This window comes from Alligator sinensis, unplaced genomic scaffold, assembly GCF_000455745.1.
Source record: "Alligator sinensis unplaced genomic scaffold, ASM45574v1 scaffold1003_1, whole genome shotgun sequence".
NCBI classification, from domain to species: Eukaryota; Metazoa; Chordata; order Crocodylia; family Alligatoridae; genus Alligator; species Alligator sinensis.
Genome location: NW_005842557.1, coordinates 329,442 through 351,304, shown reverse-complemented (window position 1 = coordinate 351,304; position 21,863 = coordinate 329,442). Strand labels below are relative to the sequence as shown.

The 21,863-nt window shown below is 40.8% G+C and overlaps 1 protein-coding gene across 6 annotated transcripts in view; it reads left to right on the top strand.

The window, feature by feature from the left end:
• The window catches only part of COL6A3 (collagen type VI alpha 3 chain), a 122,112-nt gene that overhangs the window by 68,006 nt on the left and 32,243 nt on the right, over window positions 1–21,863 (top strand). For all 6 annotated transcript variants that reach the window (XM_014523989.2, XM_006032252.2, XM_014523991.2 and 3 more), the window contains 22 exons: window positions 1–106; window positions 2,265–2,357; window positions 3,060–3,113; window positions 4,226–4,297; window positions 5,452–5,478; window positions 5,599–5,643; window positions 5,739–5,792; window positions 6,953–7,015; window positions 7,988–8,053; window positions 8,469–8,522; window positions 10,860–10,895; window positions 11,926–11,988; window positions 12,397–12,459; window positions 14,517–14,579; window positions 17,159–17,221; window positions 18,073–18,123; window positions 18,296–18,331; window positions 18,438–18,500; window positions 19,687–19,749; window positions 21,406–21,438; window positions 21,541–21,577; window positions 21,674–21,685. The exon at window positions 1–106 is cut by the window's left edge and continues 43 nt beyond it. In XM_014523989.2, the coding sequence (XP_014379475.1) occupies window positions 1–106; window positions 2,265–2,357; window positions 3,060–3,113; window positions 4,226–4,297; window positions 5,452–5,478; window positions 5,599–5,643; window positions 5,739–5,792; window positions 6,953–7,015; window positions 7,988–8,053; window positions 8,469–8,522; window positions 10,860–10,895; window positions 11,926–11,988; window positions 12,397–12,459; window positions 14,517–14,579; window positions 17,159–17,221; window positions 18,073–18,123; window positions 18,296–18,331; window positions 18,438–18,500; window positions 19,687–19,749; window positions 21,406–21,438; window positions 21,541–21,577; window positions 21,674–21,685 (1,217 nt within the window). The remainder of the gene's footprint in view (window positions 107–2,264; window positions 2,358–3,059; window positions 3,114–4,225; window positions 4,298–5,451; window positions 5,479–5,598; window positions 5,644–5,738; window positions 5,793–6,952; window positions 7,016–7,987; window positions 8,054–8,468; window positions 8,523–10,859; window positions 10,896–11,925; window positions 11,989–12,396; window positions 12,460–14,516; window positions 14,580–17,158; window positions 17,222–18,072; window positions 18,124–18,295; window positions 18,332–18,437; window positions 18,501–19,686; window positions 19,750–21,405; window positions 21,439–21,540; window positions 21,578–21,673; window positions 21,686–21,863) is intronic.

Sequence of the window (21,863 nt, the reverse complement as noted above, 5' to 3'; positions counted from 1 at the left end):
AAATTTAGAAGATTTAATGCAAATAGAATTTGGACGTGGGTTTACATATAACAGGCCACTCAGAGTAAATCTACTGGATTTAGATTATGAACTGGCAGAACAACTTGTAAGTAATGTCTGGCTGCTTCACTTTTATATTGGAGAAGCTTTACAAACGCTGTGGGTCAGATTTGCAACTGATGTAGGTCAGTCAAGCTCCTTTGACTTTCACCAGCCTGGCTCTCACCTCACTTGGAGCACTTTGTTGTCTTTGTTTATTTACTGTGGCACCCATCAGACTTTTGTAGTGTAAATCAGTCTAGTGTTGTTAAACTCCAAGGCTAAGTACAGACAGTCAAAAAGCCTGAGGCTGAATCAATTCAATCTTTGCAGGTTAGTTTAAGCTGCGTAGATTGAACTGATAAACAAGTGACCAGACATTCACTTTTGATTCTGGGAATGCAGCCACATGCCTGCAGTGGCCCAGGCAGAAGCTGGGCAGCACTAGAACACGCCTCTCTGGTTGGTTGGAACAGGCAGCTTGGGCCAAGACTAGCCTGCCCATCCTGTGAGGGGGAGTTTGCAGGGGAGATGCAAAGCATCCTGGGATGCTGAGAGACTGTGAGTTCACTTGAATCTGGAGGGGATGTGTGACAGAAGTTTAGTAAACTGATTTAACCTAAATCATTTAAGTCTGATCCAATTACTTCCATCCAGGTTTATCTCTCTCCATTTTGAAAGTGGTTTATGTGCATTGAACTTCTGTTGTGTTACAGATCTGAACTGATTTCTGATCACTTATATTTATAACTTCTGTCCCTAGCCCAAGAAGCTAGGCTAATTTATACCAGCTGAGACTGTAGCCTAGTATTTCAGAGATAATCAATAGGAGTAGGGTAATTATTTTCTGGTTCTAAGAGGTTGGGCTTCTGCCCATATTTGTTCTGATCCTTTTTATAGACTAATTTCATTACAGGCTAGCAGCTAATTTGTAGGCACCCCTTGTCATTGTTAAATTTCTTCCAGCAAAAGAGCCTTTTAAGTTTCTTCCTCTATGTGAATATCTGTCTTTCAGAAAACCATTTCACCAAAGTGCCATCTTGCAGTTTTCCAAATATTATTTTATGAATCCCTAGCCATGTACATAATCTCTCCAGAGCTATTTCAATTAATTTTCAATCCTCACCGGTATTTGCAGTTCCTCCCAATTTAGTATCTGCTGCCAGTTTTGTTCACTTTCTCTTCCAGATTGTTAATGAAAACATTAAATAAGACTTTATCATTGATTCCAGTGGTTTCTCTACTGGGACCTTCTGTCCAAATCAGAAAATAGTCATTTCATATTCAGTTTTGGTTTGTCATATTTGAGTTAGTCCTTGTCCATGCAAATCAGGTTTTTTTCCAGTAATGAGTTGAGAAGGGCAAAACATTTGTAACAGGTTACTTGACAAAATTAATTTTTGTATCATTCCTGTGGCTATTCAAAATTAGATTGTGATTTTTGTGATTGTGTTTGCTCTTTGAAATAGTTTTGTGCAATTTCCTTTCAGCCTGTGCACTGTTTAGATATTATTTATTATAAAGCTTCTTTTGATAGTGCATGTTTGGGATTTGCTATTCTAGCACTAAGACCTTTCCCATACATAACAGGACATTGTTCTGGGGTGAAAATGATGCCATATAGACTAGAGGGTTGTTTTAATGAGACCAGTGTACTACTCCATTCCCATTTCAGCTAATTCCTTGGGCCTCAATATAGGTCAGCTTGTTTCCCTTATGGTATAACTTAGTTTGGATGAACAAATTGCTTGCAGCCCTTTGTTTCAATCTCATTTTGAGAGATTCACTTGGGATTCACTTTCCATGAACATCTGTGTGGTTAAGTCTTTGTCTGTATGAATATATATGAAATGCTAAGGCAAAAGGATGCAAATACAGCAGAAGCAGAATTCTACTTAGAATACTTGTGAATGCTTTCTCCTGGTCTTAGTCCAGACCTATTTATAAGGCCGTATCAACTGTTTTGCAGATGTACACCAACATAACTCCTCATTCTACAGTGGAACCTCTCTTTTGGTTGATAGGGCTCATTGCAAGATGGGGGGTGGAGGGTGGGGTGGGAAGGAGGTCTTGCCTTGAAAGTGTACTTACATGCAGGAAAAATAACATAGCAGTCTACGAACATCTATGTCATACATCTATGTCAGAATTAATGTTGCATTCAGAGTTCATGTTCTGCCCAAAATTTCCATGTCTTTCTTTTGAATTTGCTTGTTTCTTTCCAGGACAACATTGCAGAAAGATACTGCTGTGGAGTCTCATGTAAGTGTTCTGGGCAGCGAGGAGACAGAGGAGTGCTAGGTCCCATTGGACCAAAGGTATGTTGCTTCATTTGGTTTCATCATTTCAAAACAGAGGTCTGCTATGCACAGAAATCAATGAACACAGGTAGCACTTATCCAACTACCATCCATTCTGACCTTCAGAGGGACATATGCTTTTTTTTTAAGTTTTATTTAATATGGTTTCAAGTTTAAATGGTACTATTTTCCTTTTTTGTAGTTTTGTGGGGTGAGAAATGAAGGGGGAAGGTAGAATATTCAAAGATAGTCATCTGAAGCAACACTTATGAAACTGCAGGGTACCATTCTCATTTTACCTTAGAATTATATTCATTCATTAATATTTATCCCAAAAGTGCCTAAAGACTCAAATCTGGATCAGAGCCTTATTGCAAGATGTTATCCAAATACATAGCAGGAGACAGACCCTGGTCACAAAGAGCTTATAATATAATTTATAGCAAGATGCAATGAGCAGGAAAAACAAACAAGCTGGAGGGAAAGGATAAAGCAAATTAGCGGCAGAGTGATGGTGTTATGCAGTTACATAGGCCAGTTAAATGGTTTGTGGAAGTCCTAAGTGGATTCCTTCTCTAAGTAAATTAATTTATAGTTTTATTAGATTATGACACAAACCTCTCTTCTGTGATGATCCAGGGGAATTTTGAATGGGGATTTAAAGGCAGAACATGTATTATAAAAAAGGAAATACAATAACACCTGTGTGTTTATTTTTAGGGTGTTCCAGGTGAGAATGGTTACAGAGGATATCCTGGTGATGAAGGAGGCCCAGTAAGTACCTGTCTAGAGATATTTAATTATAGCTGCTATTATCTTCACTACTACTTGGATTGTGTTTCTGCCTACAGAAAAGGGAACAGGCTCTTTTCCTCCTGTGAAGGAGTGGTTAGGCTAGAGCAGGGAGTAGGAAAAGCTTTACCTGCAGCCTCCCCTAGTTGCTAGACAAAATAGCATTACTCCCAGTGCGGAGTGAAGTAGACATTCCCACAGAGACTCTGAGCCTCTGCTCTGCTTCTCGCTTGTGCAACTACATGCCATACTGTACCCAAGGCAGGGTGAAAAGTATACCATAGGTCCTGTTAATAGGGTTTCAGCTATACAGAGAAAGTCAAACCAATGGAGTAAGATACCTGACTATGAAAATGACAGAATATCCAAACGTGATTGATACTGAGCTCATTCTGAAGGAAATTTATTAAGGTAGAGTGATTTTCCTGCCCTTTACAATCTGATTTTTGGAATATCAGACAGTAACAGTGCTAATAGCATGAGTCCCATGATTTTAATTTCTTCATCCAAACAGTTACTTCATCATGAAGTTGCACATATCCAAAGGAATAAACATCCCTTAGTCCCTCACACCACATGGTGAAATGATGGAAGCCAGCTGGCTGTCTTTTCTCATCTGATTTACAATACAGTATAGAAAAGCCAAAATCTTGCTGTCAGATACTGTTTGCAGTGGGATCTTTGTATGGGTATTTAAGGGCAGGATTTCATTATAGATGCACCCAGAGCCCAGTTTTGAAAAGAAGTGATGAGAAGATTTCATAGTTTAGAGTCTAGACATCATTTGACAAGGATGGTATTTTTCAGTTATTTGTAAGACTAGATTTAACTTCAGGGGAGTATGTCAGATCATTGGCAGGATAGTGGGAGGAAACATACACTGCAGCTGCATGCCCTGTCAGGGCCTGATCTCTGAAAAGCACTAATACATTGTATTATGTAATTATTATATTAGGGCACACATAGCCCTTTGATATATGTTCAAATTCTAGTACTGTAAAACCACAAGCCAAGCATATCAATAAAAGCAGTTAGGGGGAGGAGGTGTATGGCAGACAAAGGACAACTGTTTAATTTTTTCTTTTTTATGACAGGGCGATCGTGGTCCACCAGGTGTCAATGGAACTCAGGGATTCCAAGGATGTCCTGGTCAAAGAGGAATTAAGGTATGTTTTTAATGAATCTACAGGTATTATAGCCAGATGCACGACAAGAGTCAATCAGTATCACTTCATTGTAGCAAGCTTACATTGGCTAACAATCTTATGCCAAAGCAGTAAAGGACTATTTCTGAGAGACAGAAATGTTACCCTGGCAGAAATGTGAGGCCTTCAAGCATATTAAGTGGTATCATCATTCCATTGCATTGTACCACAGCATGGTACTCATGAAAGAACAGTACTGTTTAGGCAAACCTAATATCCCATAAATGTAGCCTGCAGATAAGATAATATTATTGCTGGGTGGCTTTAGAATTGGACCATAGGGGAGAGAAGTTTAATCTTCTTAACACTCTGATCATGTGTGAGTCTTGGCTCAACTCTGAGACTGTGTTGGAGAGGAAATCTACAACTGGGAGACAGGGAGCAATGTGAGGATATGACTATGATTTTGAATAGATGCATTAAGTAGCAGCTCAAAAGAGAGACCATGAATAAAAGCATGAACTAGGGGAGCAGTGCAACTTTTATTACAACTAATTCTAGATTTTTAAGGCCATAAGGGACCATTCTGATAACTTGTTCTGGCCTGCTGTTTAACGCAGCCCAAGGGATTTCACCCTGGCTCTTTCGCCTCATATACAATATTTGTGGTTGATCTGCCGCAATGCAGTAATTGAAAGGACCAAATGTTATTCTTATCCAGAGAAATGAGATTGATAAAGGACTGCAATACCAATACTTTAGTCTAGTCCCTTTGCTTAGTGAATACCTAGCCATATCTTATCTAGGTCTGGAACAGAATAGAGCCCCTGATCTCCAGATATTCTTCAGATGGGGAGGAAGCCCAGGAGGGTCAGGGAATAGGTGGAGCCATACTCTCTCTACTATTCACTGGTCAGGGAACTTGTTTAGTGGAACATTAGAGGGAATAGTAAATATCCTTCCCAGGGCTGTTCAGCTATGTCACCATTTACTCAGGACTTCGAGACTCAGTCTGTCCCTCAGTTGCTCCTATTTAGGTCTTCTTAGTCTTATCATGGGCGCACACTCCAGCTCCTGTTCATGCCAAGTGAAAGACTAACCCATCTTCCCTTAGCTGCAGGCCACTGTGGAAAGTCTGTTTGGAAAAGTGATTGTATGTTCTCTGTTGTCTGCAGGGGTCACGTGGATTCCCAGGAGAAAAGGTACGTAAGCCTTTTGGAAACACCACAAGAATGATTGGTAATATGTGGGTTCTTTGAATATTGCCCCTTCGCCTTTATATACATTTAATCATTTTGCACTGTGCTGCTTTTATTCCATAGGGAGAAGTGGGAGAAATGGGTCTGGATGGAATAGATGGTGAAGACGTAAGTCATTTTAACTGGCTCTCTTGTTTCCTGAGAAGCTTTGGTCCTGTTCCCTACATGCAGCAGAATGTTACTAATACATTTTTCTTTGGCAGGGAAACAAAGGTCTACCAGGCTTTTCTGGGGAGAAAGGAAATCCTGGACAAAGGGTATGCTTTATTATGTTGATTCATGTGGAATAGTTAAATAAATCACCCCAGTGCATGGCACATTCATACGAGATGCTTACTGTGCATTAGCTAAATACCACCGCGTAGTAAGCATCATAATATAACTGGGCACTGGCGCTACTGTGCAGAAACCTTAGTTACTGCACATTTAGTTAGTACTTCATTAAGCAAGTACTAAACTAAATGTGCAGTAACTAAGATGCATTAATGAACATGTAGACATGCCCAGATAGTACAATTTTTGAAGGGATGCAGAACGATGGATATAAGCCCACAGCTTTGGCTCACTGTGCACCAGCCTGATTCCAAGGTAGAAGAGCATCTGTCAGTCTGCTCTAATTGACATCAGCTCTCTATAGCCCCTAAAAGGTATTACACCAACTGGGGATTTCTGGAGTGGAGAAATTTCCTGGTCGTGTCTCCCTTCTCTCCATCAGAAGTTAAAGGTCCACCCAAGCTGGACAGGTCATCAAGCTATTATGGTTAAGTGATGATCATTTGTATAGCCTATGAAAAGCCTGTGGCTTCCCAGCTTGAAAATATACCTGGGTTGATTGGGACTGCCTTTAGTATGTTCAGAGCAGAGCTGGAATTCATGTCTCTGGAGCCATAGTAAGGCACTTTAATCAGTCTACCACCCTAAGCCCCTAGCACTATGCCTATCCATATTAGAAAATAAAGCCTGGCACAGGGAAGCCTTGTGCCCACATCCTCTTTTGCTGGCTATATCCATTACATCAGTAGAGAGCTAAGGAGTGCAGGAAATCATTATGCCAATCCCACATCAACAGATGCAGTTCATATAGTAAGGGGATCTTCCCCTGACCAGGTCCATGGGCTATTGGGCTATTCTGTATATGCAGCTGAACACCAGGGTCAGATGCCTTCTTAATGAGTGGCTTCATACTTTTTTCATTAAGATTTGTACCAAGACCAGTGATCAGTATGATTCCATGAGTTAAACACACTGAGTTCAGTGCGAGCCTATACTCCTTACTTCATCCTTAGGCAGTTTCTCTTGAATGAGGCAAAGTGGATTGCAGCTGAAGCTCTGAGTAATGCTAATGTTAATAGTTCTTGGGTATAAGCATGTAAGGTCTTTCTGCAGTGTTTCTAATTCTCTGTATGTCTTCTTAAAGGGTTATAAAGGGCCTAAAGGAGAAAAAGGAGAACGAGGTGACCGTGGGCTTCGAGGTGATCCGGTAAATACTGTTTAATCTTCATAAGGTTTTACGTCCCCTAGGCTCCCCGCACAGACCTAGCCACATTCTTTAAGGTGACAATTCTGCACCCACACTTCCCACTGTTTAGGAGCTAGATCCTTGGTTTTGTGTTTCATTTAAAGACACCAGCCTGCAAGTCTGACCCTATCTGCATTAGGACTGTACAGTGAGGTCCTTTCTAAGAACAGATTGGATAGGAGAGTTATAGCTGTGTCACCCATACTCCTAGAGTAGGGTCACATATTAATATGGTTGTTGCTGCTGTATATACAGCAGCATTATGCCTATTTTCAGGTGGTTGCCCAAATCTGACCCATTGAACATATAGACAATGGCTTCTTAAGAAACTGTAGAAATAAAAATTATAGTTATATAGGTTTCTTCATAATTAAGTAGTAGAATCATTCCTGTTTTGAAACTCGCAACTGAAGTCTAAATAAATGATGTTGAGAGACACATAAAGGGAATCAGAATAACATAAGGAAGACACACAGACCACTTTGCATTGCATGAGACTGATCTAAAAAAATCTGACGTGTTTCATAGGCCCTAGCAACATTGTGGAGGAGGTAAAGTAATTGCAATATGAACACAATACTGTACTGAATCATAATTACTAAGTGATTACATGAACAAAGGAAAGGGCCAATTGTAACAGCCATCAGACTGACTGGGGTCCACATTTGGATAACGTAAACCTCTTGATATTGATTTATGTTAAACTGGCCATTTATGTACTGTTTGAAAACAGTCTTTCATTGTATAAACAGCCCTTTCTGATTTTTTATTCTCCTTTGCAATGTACATGGCTCAAGCTACTGTTCCAATACCTCATAGAATTCATCGTAAAACACAAAATGTTAACACTGAAGTATAGAAAAACATTTTTTATAATGTATGTGTCAGTGCCCCACTTACACAGGTGTTTTTCATTGCTTTTGCTGCTTTCAGGGTGAGAATGGAGTTGATAACACTCAGCGAGGACCCAGAGGTTCAAAGGGTGAAATTGGCCCAATGGTAAAGTATTGATTTTTTTTTACTGTATGATAGACCAAAACCAGCAAGAAAATAGAACACTGCAAATAACATGTGGATAAACCAGAGCCAGTTAGACATTTTCAGAATGAATATTTTCCATTATTCCAAATTATTATGATATGATATGATATGTTTAATATAATATTATTATTCCAAAATATTGACATCAAGACTTTTGACATGAAGATGTTAATTTCAATGGTACTTTGCTCTTTAGGGGAAAATTAACAAATCCTTATTGGACTGAAGCATTTTTATTTTTCATTTCAAAACAGCTCCTTATTTTGAAATTTGTTTTATATTCTTTTAGAAATCAGGAATCAAGCTCACATCTAAATGTTTTATTTGATCAAAATGGAACTTTTTGAGTGACCTGCATTTTTATTTATTCCAGGGAGATGATGGAGTAAATGGGGCACTAGGTTCCGCTGGTGGACGTGGAAAGAATGTAAGTATCCTTAAGTCTGGAATTATAAACACTTCTTTCAGAAAGCATCCAGTACTATGGAAGGGAAAAGTTCCAGTCTAATTATACTGAATGGAAGCCAAAGGGAGAAGAGAAAGGTTTGTCACTTAGGTCAGTTCTGTTTAATAATGACAGGCTGTACCTTATCATACTATTTTGCTTCCATCTTTATTGAATCCAAATTCCCAAAGCCCCAAATCAATTGGAGTTTTTCCTGAATAAGGACTGAGTAGAAATGTTAGGATTAAAGATCTTTTTAATTATTTTGTTTAGGAGAGATTAAGATACAATATTGAAACAATTGCTGTCATTTTTAAAACTCTGATTTGTGTATTTTTTTTATTAGGGATAGGTCCAAACCAAAATCCCAAATCAAACTTCAGGAAAGCTGTAAGCTGGGTATAAACTCTGCAGCTTTGGCCTCTCTCATCATCTTAGCAAATGTGCAAATGTGCAAGTACACTTTGCCAAAAAAATCAGGATATGAAGAAAATTAAATAACACTATCTTATTACCCAATGTTGAAACAAAATGAGTGTTACAAATATTACGTGAGAAGGTCTTTGATCTGTAGTAGAGCTCCCATTTAAAGACCAATCCCTCGATGGCAATGCTGAGTGGAGATCATATGAAGAATACACTATACACATTCCAGAACAAAGGCCAGATTCTGATACTATACCAATGTAAAACCAATGTGCAAACAGATTAAGTTAAATCCCTCTTCGCATCTAGATACTGGAGGTCCAATCTGCCACCTACTCAGGATTCTATCTTAAAGTTATGATTTAGCCTGAAGAAGCAGCAATATAGGGCTAAAAGGATGATATTGTGAATTAAACAAAACAAAGCTATTAAGTGGAAATTTATAGAAGAGTACTTGGTATATTTGACATAACTCATATTAACAACAGTGAGTTTCCTTTTGAATGGATTTCCTGCACCCTGCGCCCTTTCTTTAGATGAGTATATCTTACAACAGGACATGCACTAGTATGTGTGCTCAGAAACTTGCACCTGCCCTTTAGATGCAGTGGAGTTTCCAAGTTTTATAGGAATGCTTATCTGTATATTTGATGGTGAGTGTGTTTACACATGCACTTAAAAGCAAATTAGCCTATTTTAATGTGCATTAAAGGGTCACTAAAAATATTGTGCTTTTTAGTTAATGTACATTAAAATAGGGTAATGCTCATTAAGTATCATTTAAAAACCGTGGGCACTTTTACATGTGCTCTGGGGGTGGGAGGGGACAGTGCTCTAATTTGAGTGGCTCTGACAGCCATTCTAATTAAAGTACCACCACGGTTCATGTATCAGCATCCCCACACTTCAAAATGGGAGGGGGGGAAGTGGGGGCTATTGAACTAAAGCTTGTTCGATGAGCTTCAGTTCAAGTGCCCCACTGCCATTTTGAAGCACGGGGACACTGATACATGAGATGCAGGAAGCTGCTGGAGTGCAGTAATTGCCACGCTCCAGCAGACTCGATTGAGTCTACTCTGATGTGCTGGATTTCCAGTGTGTCAGAGCAACCTCAGCGTTCATTTATGGGTGCCCTGTGCTCTTTAGTTAATGTGCATTAAGACAGGCTAATATGCATTTTCCTAGTATCTCACAATGGAGGTACTAGATTTAATACACATTAACTAAAGTGCATTAATGGACGTATAGATGCACCCATTTAAAGACCAATCCCTATTAATATGTCCTATCTAGATTTGTTTGAACAATTGTCTGCTATAGACTCCCTTGTTAACTTCTCTAATACATTTACATCTTCAGACTCAAAGGTGTGTGTTTTTTGCTGATGTTGCAGTTCATATTACAATGGGTTGGATCCTCAGTTAAGGATCTGGTCCAGAGAGATTTGGAAAGCCTAAGGAATTGTGTTGAGAGAGAACTTTTTGACTTCTGGCCTTACTGCATATTTCCCCTACAACTCTAAGCAGGAGCTAAGTTCCCCAAAGGAAAAGGTCTTGTGATTTTTCCACACTTTTCATAGACTTAAAAAATCTAATTTTGATCTCATTTCCAGTGGAGTAACTCTAATGCAAGTTCAGTTGGTCCTAGTTTACACTGATGGAAAGGGCAGTAGAAGCAGGCTCTTAGTTTGAAAAGGGAAAATAGGAGGCCATTGCTCTTTTAGTCGGTGAGCCTGAACCCTTCGGAGAAACCTTCCTCCACTGCCTTGAAACACTGCTCCCATGCTGCTCACATGAGCACACACTTAAAGGAGTTCAGAGTGTAAGCTGTCAGTAATCAGTGAGGTTAAGGTGCTTCACTTGACATGATTTGTTGTGATTTATTGATTTGCAGGGTAATGTAGGACGAAGAGGGCCCCCAGGACCCAAAGTAAGTATTCAAAGCAGCATGCTGTAACTACAAGGACTCACAGTTTATTACAGGCAGTCTGTTTACACTGAGGATAGAATAAGTGATGCAGAATGAACATGTTTCAACCAGTGAGGTAGGAGTGATATGCACAATAGAAGGATATTTGAATCTTGTTTCGGTCTTCTTTTCTTCCCTCACACTTTGCAGCCCCTTCCAGTCTTGTTGCCTTGGTAAAACTGGGCCCCCATATGTGCAGAATGGTGGTCTTCAAGCTAAACTTCCATTCAGGCTAGTCATCAGCAATTCTTACCCTTCTCTTATACACAGTGTGGACCCATGGGTATCAATCAGTAGGAGCAATGCCATGGTAAACAGACAAGAAACAGTTCCTCAGTGTTTTATGTCCCTCTGGCTGGGTATTTTTTAGGTAAGGAAAAGAGGAATGAAGTGGCAGAGGTTTGAGTAAGAAGTGTATCATAAGGGCTTCATACTGCAAAATATTGAGCATCTCCTCAGGGGCCCTTAATTTCCACTGAAGTAAATGGGTCTTCAGAGTGTTCAGCACCTGTCAGGATCAGGTTTTTGAATCATAAGCCTATAATCATTTACTGGAGCGGGGTAACTGGGTGACATTTTAAGACTTTTGTGGGAGGTCAAATAGAAGAACAAATGTGAAAATATACCCCCAAATGCATGTAATTTACTATGCATAAAACATTAATGTTCATTAATGTTCAGTGTTTGCTCACCTTTATACCAAGGCCATCTTATGGTGCCAGAATGAAGTAAAACAGCCTTAGCATACACATAGGTCCGTTGAATTTAACTAAACTAGGAGTCAAGCTAACAAGAGCTGAAATGATTACAAACTGGTATTTATTGACAGTTTATGTGCTGTAACCTCATATTACCATTAAACAAAATGGAGCTCTCGCTTCCTAACCAGCAATAAAGAGAGGGTCCTCACAGCGCCAGCTTGTTTGTAATCCTCATGTTTTATATCATACCAGCTCATTCTAACCTGCATTGTATTGCATTGTATTTTAAGGGTCCCAAAGGTACACCAGGACAAGCAGGACAACCAGGAGAACAGGGAAGAAGAGGGGCTCAGGTTAGTAGATTTTACAGACTGTTCAAGACTAAATATGCTTGCTTTGATATGTTGTGTCCTTTTCTTTCCTACTGACATATGCCATACCTTGCAATTGTCCTATGTAATTGTTTTCAAAATTGTTCCATAATCACTCTTAAGACCACTGCAAGGGGATTTGATTTCATGATCTCTGGCTTATACTATGTTCACCAGAGACCCATAGTACACTGGAGACCCAAGTACTCCAATCCCAGAACACGTATTACCTCTCAAAATGAGGGTGTTGATTGCACCATTCAAGGAGAGAATTGGTTGGATAGTTTAAAATTTGTCTTTTGGTCTTGATATTCCTTGCTCTCTCATATTAACAAACTTTAGGTCTTTAATCTTTTACCTCTTACAGTCTGAACTTTTTTTCATATACAGGGTCCTCCTGGTCAGCTGGGAACTCCAGGTATAAGAGGAGAACAAGGCATTCCAGGACCAAGGGTAAATCTTTCTCTTTGATCTTGCTCAGACATCAGAAAATGCTTCAGACAGTCTTACTTGGTGTGATTTAATGGAAGTCAATAAAAATCTTCCCATTGACTTCACCTACTGCTTTTCTTTTTCTGCCTAATTAACAAAACATTATTCTTAGTTCATTCTAAAGTTCCACTAGCTGCTGGTTTAAAAAGGAATGCTAATTTTAAATTCACTGAATCAGTTTTGGATTGCATTTGAATCTTTTTCTCAAGCAAACTCCTTTCAAAAGTGCTGTCTGGATGGAGAATTGGATAGAAGAAAGTCAGTACTTTGGGAACTAGTTTGTTCTGATTTAAGACAGTTAAAAAATTGATACATAAGAATTATAATGTGCGAATAATATTACTAGCAGCTCCTAATTGACCCTAGTATGGAAAAGGGAGCATGGCACAGGTTTTTTAGAGGGGATACTACAACATAAGCAGGAGTTGCAGTCTAAAATATCATTTTAAAAGCATGACAGTATTTTATTTTTATTGGACTCTTAGTGGCGGTTGTCATGGATGTTCTGTATTTAGAATTTGGAAAACACAAAATGTGGATTGCACAACACTGCATATTTCCAAGTGTGACTCACTTGGTGCGACAGCTACCAATTGTTCCCGCTGTTACCGTCTCACTTCATCCATTCATCTTAAAAATGGGGCAGAATGGATTAAGTGATAGAGGGCGTGTCTACATGTTGCTTTATGGTGCTGTTGCTATGGTGCTGTGTTTTAGTACTTCCTTTTGGAAGTACTGAAGCACGGCACAGTAACTGCCTGTACTGCACTGTGCGCATGGTGCACGGTTTAATTTCACTGATACTTCACTGTAGTGGTACGCTAAGACAGGGGAGCGTGCCGCTATGGTGAAGTAGTTGCCAATCATGTGTAGACTCATGTGATCGTTATGTTGCCATGGCATGCCTTATGGCGATGTAGCGTGTCACTATGGCGATGTAGGGCGATGTGTAGATGCATCCACAGTCACTTAATAAAACAGTAGAACAAACCTTGGTTGCACCAAGGTCTGTTCTAGAGCTTTCTTTCCTTACCATTCATAAGCAGAGCCCTACATTTCTTTTTACTTCTCCTGCCCTTGAGTCCTCCCATGCACACTTACCATACTTGAGTGGGGAGGAGGATGCTGTAAGCAGCAGGTACCTCATACATGCTTATCCACCTCAGTCAAAATGCAGATGCCTAATGTAATTCTTATTGAATGCAAGAACAAAGGCTTATGTGTTACTTTTACTTGCTCACACCTGTGTAGAATAATCACCTGGGAGCTGCAAAGCACACCTGGGAGATGTGAAACTGAATTAAAATAAACTGGTCCTTTGGATCAGGCATCTTGATACATAATAATTACTGCATGGTCAAAATTTCTCTTCATGACAATGAGAGATTTGTCTGAGGCAAGACTACAGAACAGGTCTTGGGTTCATAACAGCAACATGATAAAATAAAAAATGATTAACTTCCTCTGAAGACAACCTAGACTAATATTAACAATGCCACTAAGGAGATTTGGTCGCATAGGGTCAGATTCTGTTCTACCTATTGGGCATCTAAGTAGATTTAAATGTTTCAGTGTGATCTTAGTCTACCCTGTTCAAGTGCCTGAAAACCCATATTGCAAGTCTTTTATAACACGTCATCCTCATGTGCTTAACACTGTGTCACAAAAGAGCAGTGAAGAGTAGGAGGACTCACCAAACTTTGCTATAAATGGTTTTCCAGAGACTCAATTAGGCTGTAATAGAATTGTATTAGGCACCTAAGTCTATTTACATGCCGAATTGGTGAAATGGAATCAGGTCCATAATGCCTATTAAATGCAGGAGGACTGAGCATTTGAACTCTTTGGAGAGTTGTTATAGATGTCAGACTTAATAGGTAATAAGGGATTTCCACTCTTATACAAAATCTTTTTTATGATTTGTTGTACCTGATACTGTTATTAATAAATGTCTAGATGCAATTTACTAAGCTTTACTGACAGGTTGCAAATCTTAAGCTCTTGTCTTTCTCATTTAGGGTTCTGGAGGTCCCGCTGGACCGCCTGGAGAACGTGGCAGGACTGGTCCCTTTGGACTAAAGGTATATCCTGAAAAATGCTGAGCATGGACATCTAAGGGTCTGGACAAAATTATACTTGGAGCATCCTCAGAAGGAGCCCCTGCTTGGGAATGAGCAGCAACTGTTGTGCTGCAACAGTAATGTGTGCTAGTGATAGAAATGAACTAAATTACTCCAACTTTGAAGCCGGATAAAGTAGGGGTAAAGCTGGAGGAGCTTTGCTACACTTGTATCAGTACATCACTCATGCATGCCAACTGTTACAGCTTAACATTAGCTGAAAGCTGTGTGAAGTAGCTTGCTCTCCCCTTTTGAAGCAGCTACGCAAGTATGCATTTGTCTGTGCCCTAAAACAGCAATGAAAAGCTGCCAAATCCAAGTTTAAATTTGTTATGATACTGTCAGTCAACAGACTTTTAGTAAACTGTGTTTTGTCCTCTGATGGAAAGGCATGAAATGGAACAAAGCAGAGCCCAGGTCTCTGGCTGTTTCGCTAGAATCCTAGTTCATTTAACTGAGGGCCTTGTTACATATTAATTTTAGGCAGCTCCTGTATTGTCAACACACATTAACACCTGAAACTAGTTTTAAGCACACTTTAGGCAGCTTAAAGTTACACCATTCCAGGGCAGATTTATCTTTGATCCGTGTTACCCGGTTTATGTTCCATTAATGTGTGGCCACTCCCCATGGATAAGCCACCTAAATTGTAGTTCTCCAGCATCCCAGGATGCACTGTTTGCTTCCTGACACCTCCTGTTCTGTGTGGACAAACTTTCCACCCTCTGAACTTTACTGCCCAGGAGGCGGTTCTGGCATCAAGCCAATTCCCTCTTCTGCTCCTTGGGGTGCAAACATCCCATGCCAAAGGGTACAACCCCATGCAAACAGCCTGCAGAGCACATGCCAGCTAGCCAGGTCACAGATGGGTCCAAGAGTGTGGTCTAGGGGGTGGGGGGAGGAACAAGGTAGGGGGCTGGGTTGGGTTCCCATGAGCAGGGGCTTCTTTCCCAGGGCAGGGGCTGTAGATCCCCCAAAAGCACCTTCCCTCTCTATTCCCACTTCTTAGCCACCTCAGAAGAACAACTAGGATCCCCTACATCCAATCCCAAATCCCAATTTATTTAAACATGAGGCCTTCTTTAATTTATATCCTCTATTTCTCTTTACATTCTTTTTTTTCCTTTTTTTTTTTTTTTTTTACACTTCTTCTGATTTTATCCTTCAGTGGCTGACTTCTTTCATTTCAACACGCTTCCTCCCATTTCATTATCCACCACCATCCCTCATCCCAGGTTCAGGTCCCCCACCCTCCCCAACACATCTCTCATATGACCCCCACCTAGAACAGGGATAAAAGTCTACTCTGTCTCATGAGCCCTGTAGTGGCAACTCACAGCTGTAAGTCTTACTGAAGCCCTTGTTTACCACCCTCTAGTAAAAAGTCACAGTTGTGTAGGTAGGGGCAGTCAGAGAAGATACTTAGCCTTAAGGGCTGGATCCAGACATGCAGGCATGCATGGTTTGTGGTGCTGCAGGGTGCCTCAGATTGGCTGCTCCACTGTCTCCATGTGCTTCAGGGCTGTCTGCTCCCCTGTCTCAGGCCATACTGTGCTGCAGCCAGCTGCTCTGCTGCTTGCCTGCCTGCTTGCTCCCCCATCTTAAGGCACACTGTGCCCTAGACACCCAGGGAGTGGCTGGGGCATAGAGTGCCTCAGTGTGCGGCTCCACAGTGCACAGAGATGGGGGAGTAGGCAGCCCTGGCCTGCCTGGTCCCCTATCTCCATGCGCTGATCCCTGGCGGTCTGGGGCACAGAGTGCCTCAGCGCAGGGGTTGGCTAGCCTCTGCTGAGGCACCGTGTGCTCCAGGCAGCCCCCCCTGCAGCAGACAGAGCAGTGGGACAACGTGTCCTGCTGCAAAGCAAATGGACAGGGGCATGCACTAAGGCACCAACTAGCAGCACAAATTTCTGGTGCTACTATTTGTGCTGCTGCAAAGGCATGCCCCTGCTCATGTGGAGACAGCCAAGGTGCAACTGCTCTGAACCTGAGCTAGCACTAAAAACAATCAGCGGTTGAGCAGCTCAAAGTACAATATGTGACAAGGCCCTGATAGGTATATTTTAGAATGTGAATGTCTTTGAGACTGATAAGTCTTTTTCTGAGCTGTTTCCTCAGCTGGTATCTGTCAGTAAAACTTCACTGCTTTTGTTGATTGACACCAGATGATGATCTGAATCTTTCTTTACTTCATGATCATTATAGCTGTTATGCTGTACACACACACACGGATATATATGTTGTGTGGTATGTAGTGGTTTGGTATGGAATGGTGTACAACAAATGCTTGCACATTGGGCAGGATTTGGCAGGAATCCTAAATCACACTATCAGCTTCTGTGAAATGGCTGCTCAGGCAAAAGAACAAGCAGAGTTTGATCCATACACTGTTGGTCGTATGAACGTGGCCATGCATTTCTTCCTGCTAGGGACTGTTGCAGGACAATTTGTAGAATAGAATCAAGGTACAACTGGGGAGACTGAGAGAAATAAGTCAAATTACATTTTGTTGTATGCTAAAACGTTACTACCTTTTTCAGGGTGAACCTGGTGATTCCGGACCCCCAGGACCAAGTGGATATCCCGGCACACGAGGAGAGACAGTAAGCATGGACTTGAACACTTCTGAGAGTTGTGGTCCACGCCTCTTCTCATGTGATTGGCAAAATTCCCTGAAGCAAAGAATTTTGCTTCCTGCTATCCCCTCTCTATAGCTCATAGTAAAAGATACAAAGAAAAATTATGCCTCAGTGTTTTACTCGTGTGTTATTTTTTTCAAAGATGGCAGTCACTTTCAGGAGGAGATTTTACACTGCTGAACAGATACTGTTAGTTGATTCTTTTGTCTCTTGTAAACTATTAATTTCCTAGAATACTTCACAGTGAGCAGGAGTGGAATGGATATATTGTACCTTAGACACTAACTACCTCTCTCTGTTTGTGGATATATTGAACAGTACATGAAGTATTGCTATCTCTATCTATGGTGGCACCATAGAGAGACTAATTTGTTGTATACGCTTCTGTAGGCAACAACCTCTTTCATCCGATACTATGAATGGACTACACCCTCTCTATATAGCTCCAACTTATCCAGTTGCAGAGGGATAGCACCATCCCATAAGTGATGACTATTTTTCCTGACCCATTGCACAAAGCCTGGATGGATACCCCAAGTTCCTAGATCCTAAACTTAATTCATACAACCATCCCTAAAAGTCAACTGTAGGTATCATGTCACAGGGCCTGATTCCCCTTACTCCATGTGGGACTGAAGCTGAGGAGGAGGAATAAGGAAGAACAAACACAAGTCCTAATTTTGCAAGTGCTTGTATATGTGTTAGGTTAAGCATATGCTTAAGAGTGCAGGATCATGCAAGCAGTATCCAGTCTTGTTCCCTGCACACGTGTAATACATAGTAATTTTGTTGTTGTTGTTTTTTGCTAATTTTAGGGAGAAGATGGACTAAGTGTAACTGGTGATCCAGGACCTAAAGGCAGAAAGGTATATTGAACCTCCTTGTGTCTGTCTAATAGTACAGCTTTACAGAGCTTGAAAATTACCCTTAAATATTGGAGCTAACAGGGGTCTGTACTCCAAACAGTTGGCTCTGTGTGGATCAGCACTTTTAGACATCTCACTGAAGTAAATTTTAATGAACTTTTCTGTATTTCAGGGAGAAAGAGGTTTCCCGGGACCCCCAGGACCGAAGGTATCATACAGCTAATGTAATTTATAGCTCGTTTTCTTAGAGTGTAGCAGTTTGTGCACCATGGAGCCTGGAACTTTAACTATTGTTTATGCTGTTTCTTAAATAGGGAGCATCTGGAGACCGTGGTGGTTCTGGAAGTCTTGGTGTCAAGGGAAACAGAGGCCGCAGAGTAAGCTTTTATCACAATATAATGTTTCACATAATCCCCTAGGTAATAATGGAGTGAAAGCTGCTTGGTTCCAGGAATCTGGAAGGTTTGTCATACAGCACTGATAGCTCATGTCCATTCTCCTGCGGATTCTCAGTACTGTCATGGTGTAGTTTCAGGAGAAAAATGTGCTAGGCCACATTTTGCTCTGAGTTACACTAGAGCTTCCAGCAGTACTCAGAGAGTTCATTCTGCTCACAGAGAATGGTTTTGCATGCCACAGATAAACTACTGCCTGACGTAACCTCTGCATGTTGATGCCACAGCAGTTCTGCAAACCAGGAAGGTGGAGGAGGATTCTTCCTGCATGCTGCTGCTTTCAACCTCTCTACTTGGGTATGAATTTGCTCCTAAAACATAGACACACTTATATGGTTTATTAGCATAAATAGTCAGCTGGACAAAATATTTTCCTTGAAGCAGCTTTTATATAGAGATGCCTTTACTCTTTAAAAAACCCTAATCTGCTTTTCAGTTCATTGTTCATAAACCTGCTTTGCTGTTTCATTACGGTGCTGTAGGCTATAACGCTCTTAACTCATTAACGCCTATCTACCTTCTGGACTCTATTTGCTTTTAAGAGCTTTTAAGACAACCATCAAGGCTGGTGTGTGCTCATATGTAGGGACCTACTTAATTCACAGTTTCACGGATTTTGCAGTTTCGGTGAAGTCTGGAATTGTGTGCAAGATCTGCGAAATCAACAACAAAAAAAACCTTAATAAAAATAAAATGCTGGCTCCACACCGAAAGTCAGCAGTCCTCACTGCTCGGAGGGGAAGGTGCTGGCTGGCGGGGTGGCGTGATGAACAGCAGACAAGATGGCAGCTGTCCCCTCCTCCCTTCTCTTCCCCACTGGGGCTTTTCTGCCAATCAGAATTAAGGGGTGGGGCTACACGAAGGGCAGCCAACAGTCAAGTGGTGGCTGCCCCCTCATCCTTCCTCCCCTGGGGCCTCTCTGCCAATCGGTACCAAGGGGTAGGGCCTTTCCAATCATCACCAAGGGGCGGGGCCACTGAAAAAGACTGCAGACTTAGATCTTTATGCCGCATTCAACCCATGAAAATTGGTAAGTCCCCCAATGATTTAGGTAGACCCCTAGTCATATGGAATATAAATCAGAGATAATTACTTTACTCTTTCCTAGGGAAATGCAGGAGAACCTGGGGATCCAGGTCAGCCAGGAGACTATGGATATGCAGGACCACCTGTAAGTGCTCATTTTATGAATAGCTAGTCTACAGACAGGTTTCACCACTGCCCCCTGAGAGCCTTCACATTTCCTTTACTATTTCACTTGATGTTTAGCCTGTATGCCAATAATTGAAATAAATGCCATTTTACCTCACGTCATCTTAAAACTGAACAATTTCCTCCTCACTTATCTTGTACCACTTGCATGTTTCCTTTAGGAAAAAGGGATCCTGATGTCATGGTTCTTACTTTAAGTGCCTAACTTGCTGTTATCACTGGAAATTTCACATTGCTCAAGGTTCAATGAGTGATGCAAGGGAGAAGGCAGAGGGCTTAGCACTCCTGAGTACAGTAAAGGCTATCAATGGAAATGTACCAATGAAAAGTCTTATCTAAGAACCTGTTGAATCTTTGGTGCTTAGTACCACATATAAGCTATCTTGGATATCGTGGTGAACTCTGACCCTTCCCTATACTACCAGCTTAATATAAGAGCTACGGGCTGAGATCGTTTGGATTTTGTCCTGTAAATTACTACTTTAACATAATTGTCTCTTCCGGCGTTAATATCTGTTAAACCAGTGCAGAAACTTAAGTAGCATTTAATAAATGATCTTTGCATTTACATATCTAGCTGTGAGTGGGCTTAGAGAGAGAGTGGGAAATGTACTCTTCGTCTTTATTCTGGATGTAGAACCTTTTGCCTCTGTCACAAGACCTAGGTCCTTCCTCTTTTCAAATGTGGGACTAGTCATTAAGGGACAATACAAAATTTCTCAGCTCTTATTTTTCTGACATCTGGTCTTTTGTTGTTCCAAGTGGGAATTTTCCTTTGCAGCATTTGATCAGATGGAAACCTGCCAAATAAAATAGCTAAACCCAAGCCCTTTTCACAACAGTGTAAGCACACAGAAACCTACTCCTGAGAGCTTTTGGGGACAGGTTGCCAAACCTGCAGCTGCAGGAACCCTGGGCAGGTGACAAAGACTGTGTGGCACTGCACAAACAGTGCTAATATGCTACTGCACAGTATTATTAGGCTAGTGCGCAGTAGTGTCACTAAAAAGGCATGCACTGGCACTACTGTGCAGTAATTCTGGTTACTGCACACTAATTTAGTACTTGATTATACAAGTACTAAATTTTATGTGCAGTAACCACTATGCATTAAATGTGTAGCATTGCCCTTAATCTGTTTTCTGGCAGTCATCCTAGCAAAGAGCTTCCAGAAACAGTGTGAAAACACAAGCCTAGAAACTGCAGTGGGAGGGAAGTCTTCTTATTGCCTCAGCACCAAGCTGCATACTCTTTTTTGGCAAAACATATGAATCCCAAACACTTGCACAGTGAAATTCAGCCATACACCCAGGATCAGCCCAAAGTTCAGGAGCATCACGAATCCCCTGCTTTTAAGAACCCAGCTGATGTTCACCTTCTGCACAGGGATGAAATTTAACTATATGAAATTTAATTTACTCGCAACAAGAATGCTATGCAATTATAAATTACATGGTAAGGAGTGTGTGTCAAGTTTAGAAAGGCAATTCCTGGCGAAGCAAATTAAAATGTGCAGAGTTTTCTATTTATACCTGCATAGTTCATGACTAAGCAATAAGTCTAGGTGACTTCCATCTTTTAATTAATTTTTTTCTGTTTTTTATAATTTTAACAGGGGCTTAGGGGTGATAGAGGAGAAGCCAGAGATGTAAGTTGAATATTACTTTTCTGTTTCCATATTGTTTTGAAATATCTTTCTGCATTACAGCATTCAGTAGCTTTCTCTTTTTCATTTCCCTCTTTTCTAAAGGAATGTGCACTTGTTCGGAACATCAAAGACAAATGTCGTGAGTATACCCATGCTATGTTGTATTTCTGTAGCTCACATTGATCATGTTGTATAAACTGAAGTAACTGACCAACTTTCTTTTTATTATTTGCAGCTTGCTGCTATGGTAAGTCATTTCTAATTTATTATTTTTTGGTCCAGACTTTCTATATTAATGGCCAGATGCTCAATTGGTATGAATCAGTCCATTGACTTGAACGGAAATGGTTCTATTTATGCCATCTCAGGATCAGGCCTTCCTGTGCCATTTATGAATAAGAGCTATTATTAACCATTTTTAAACG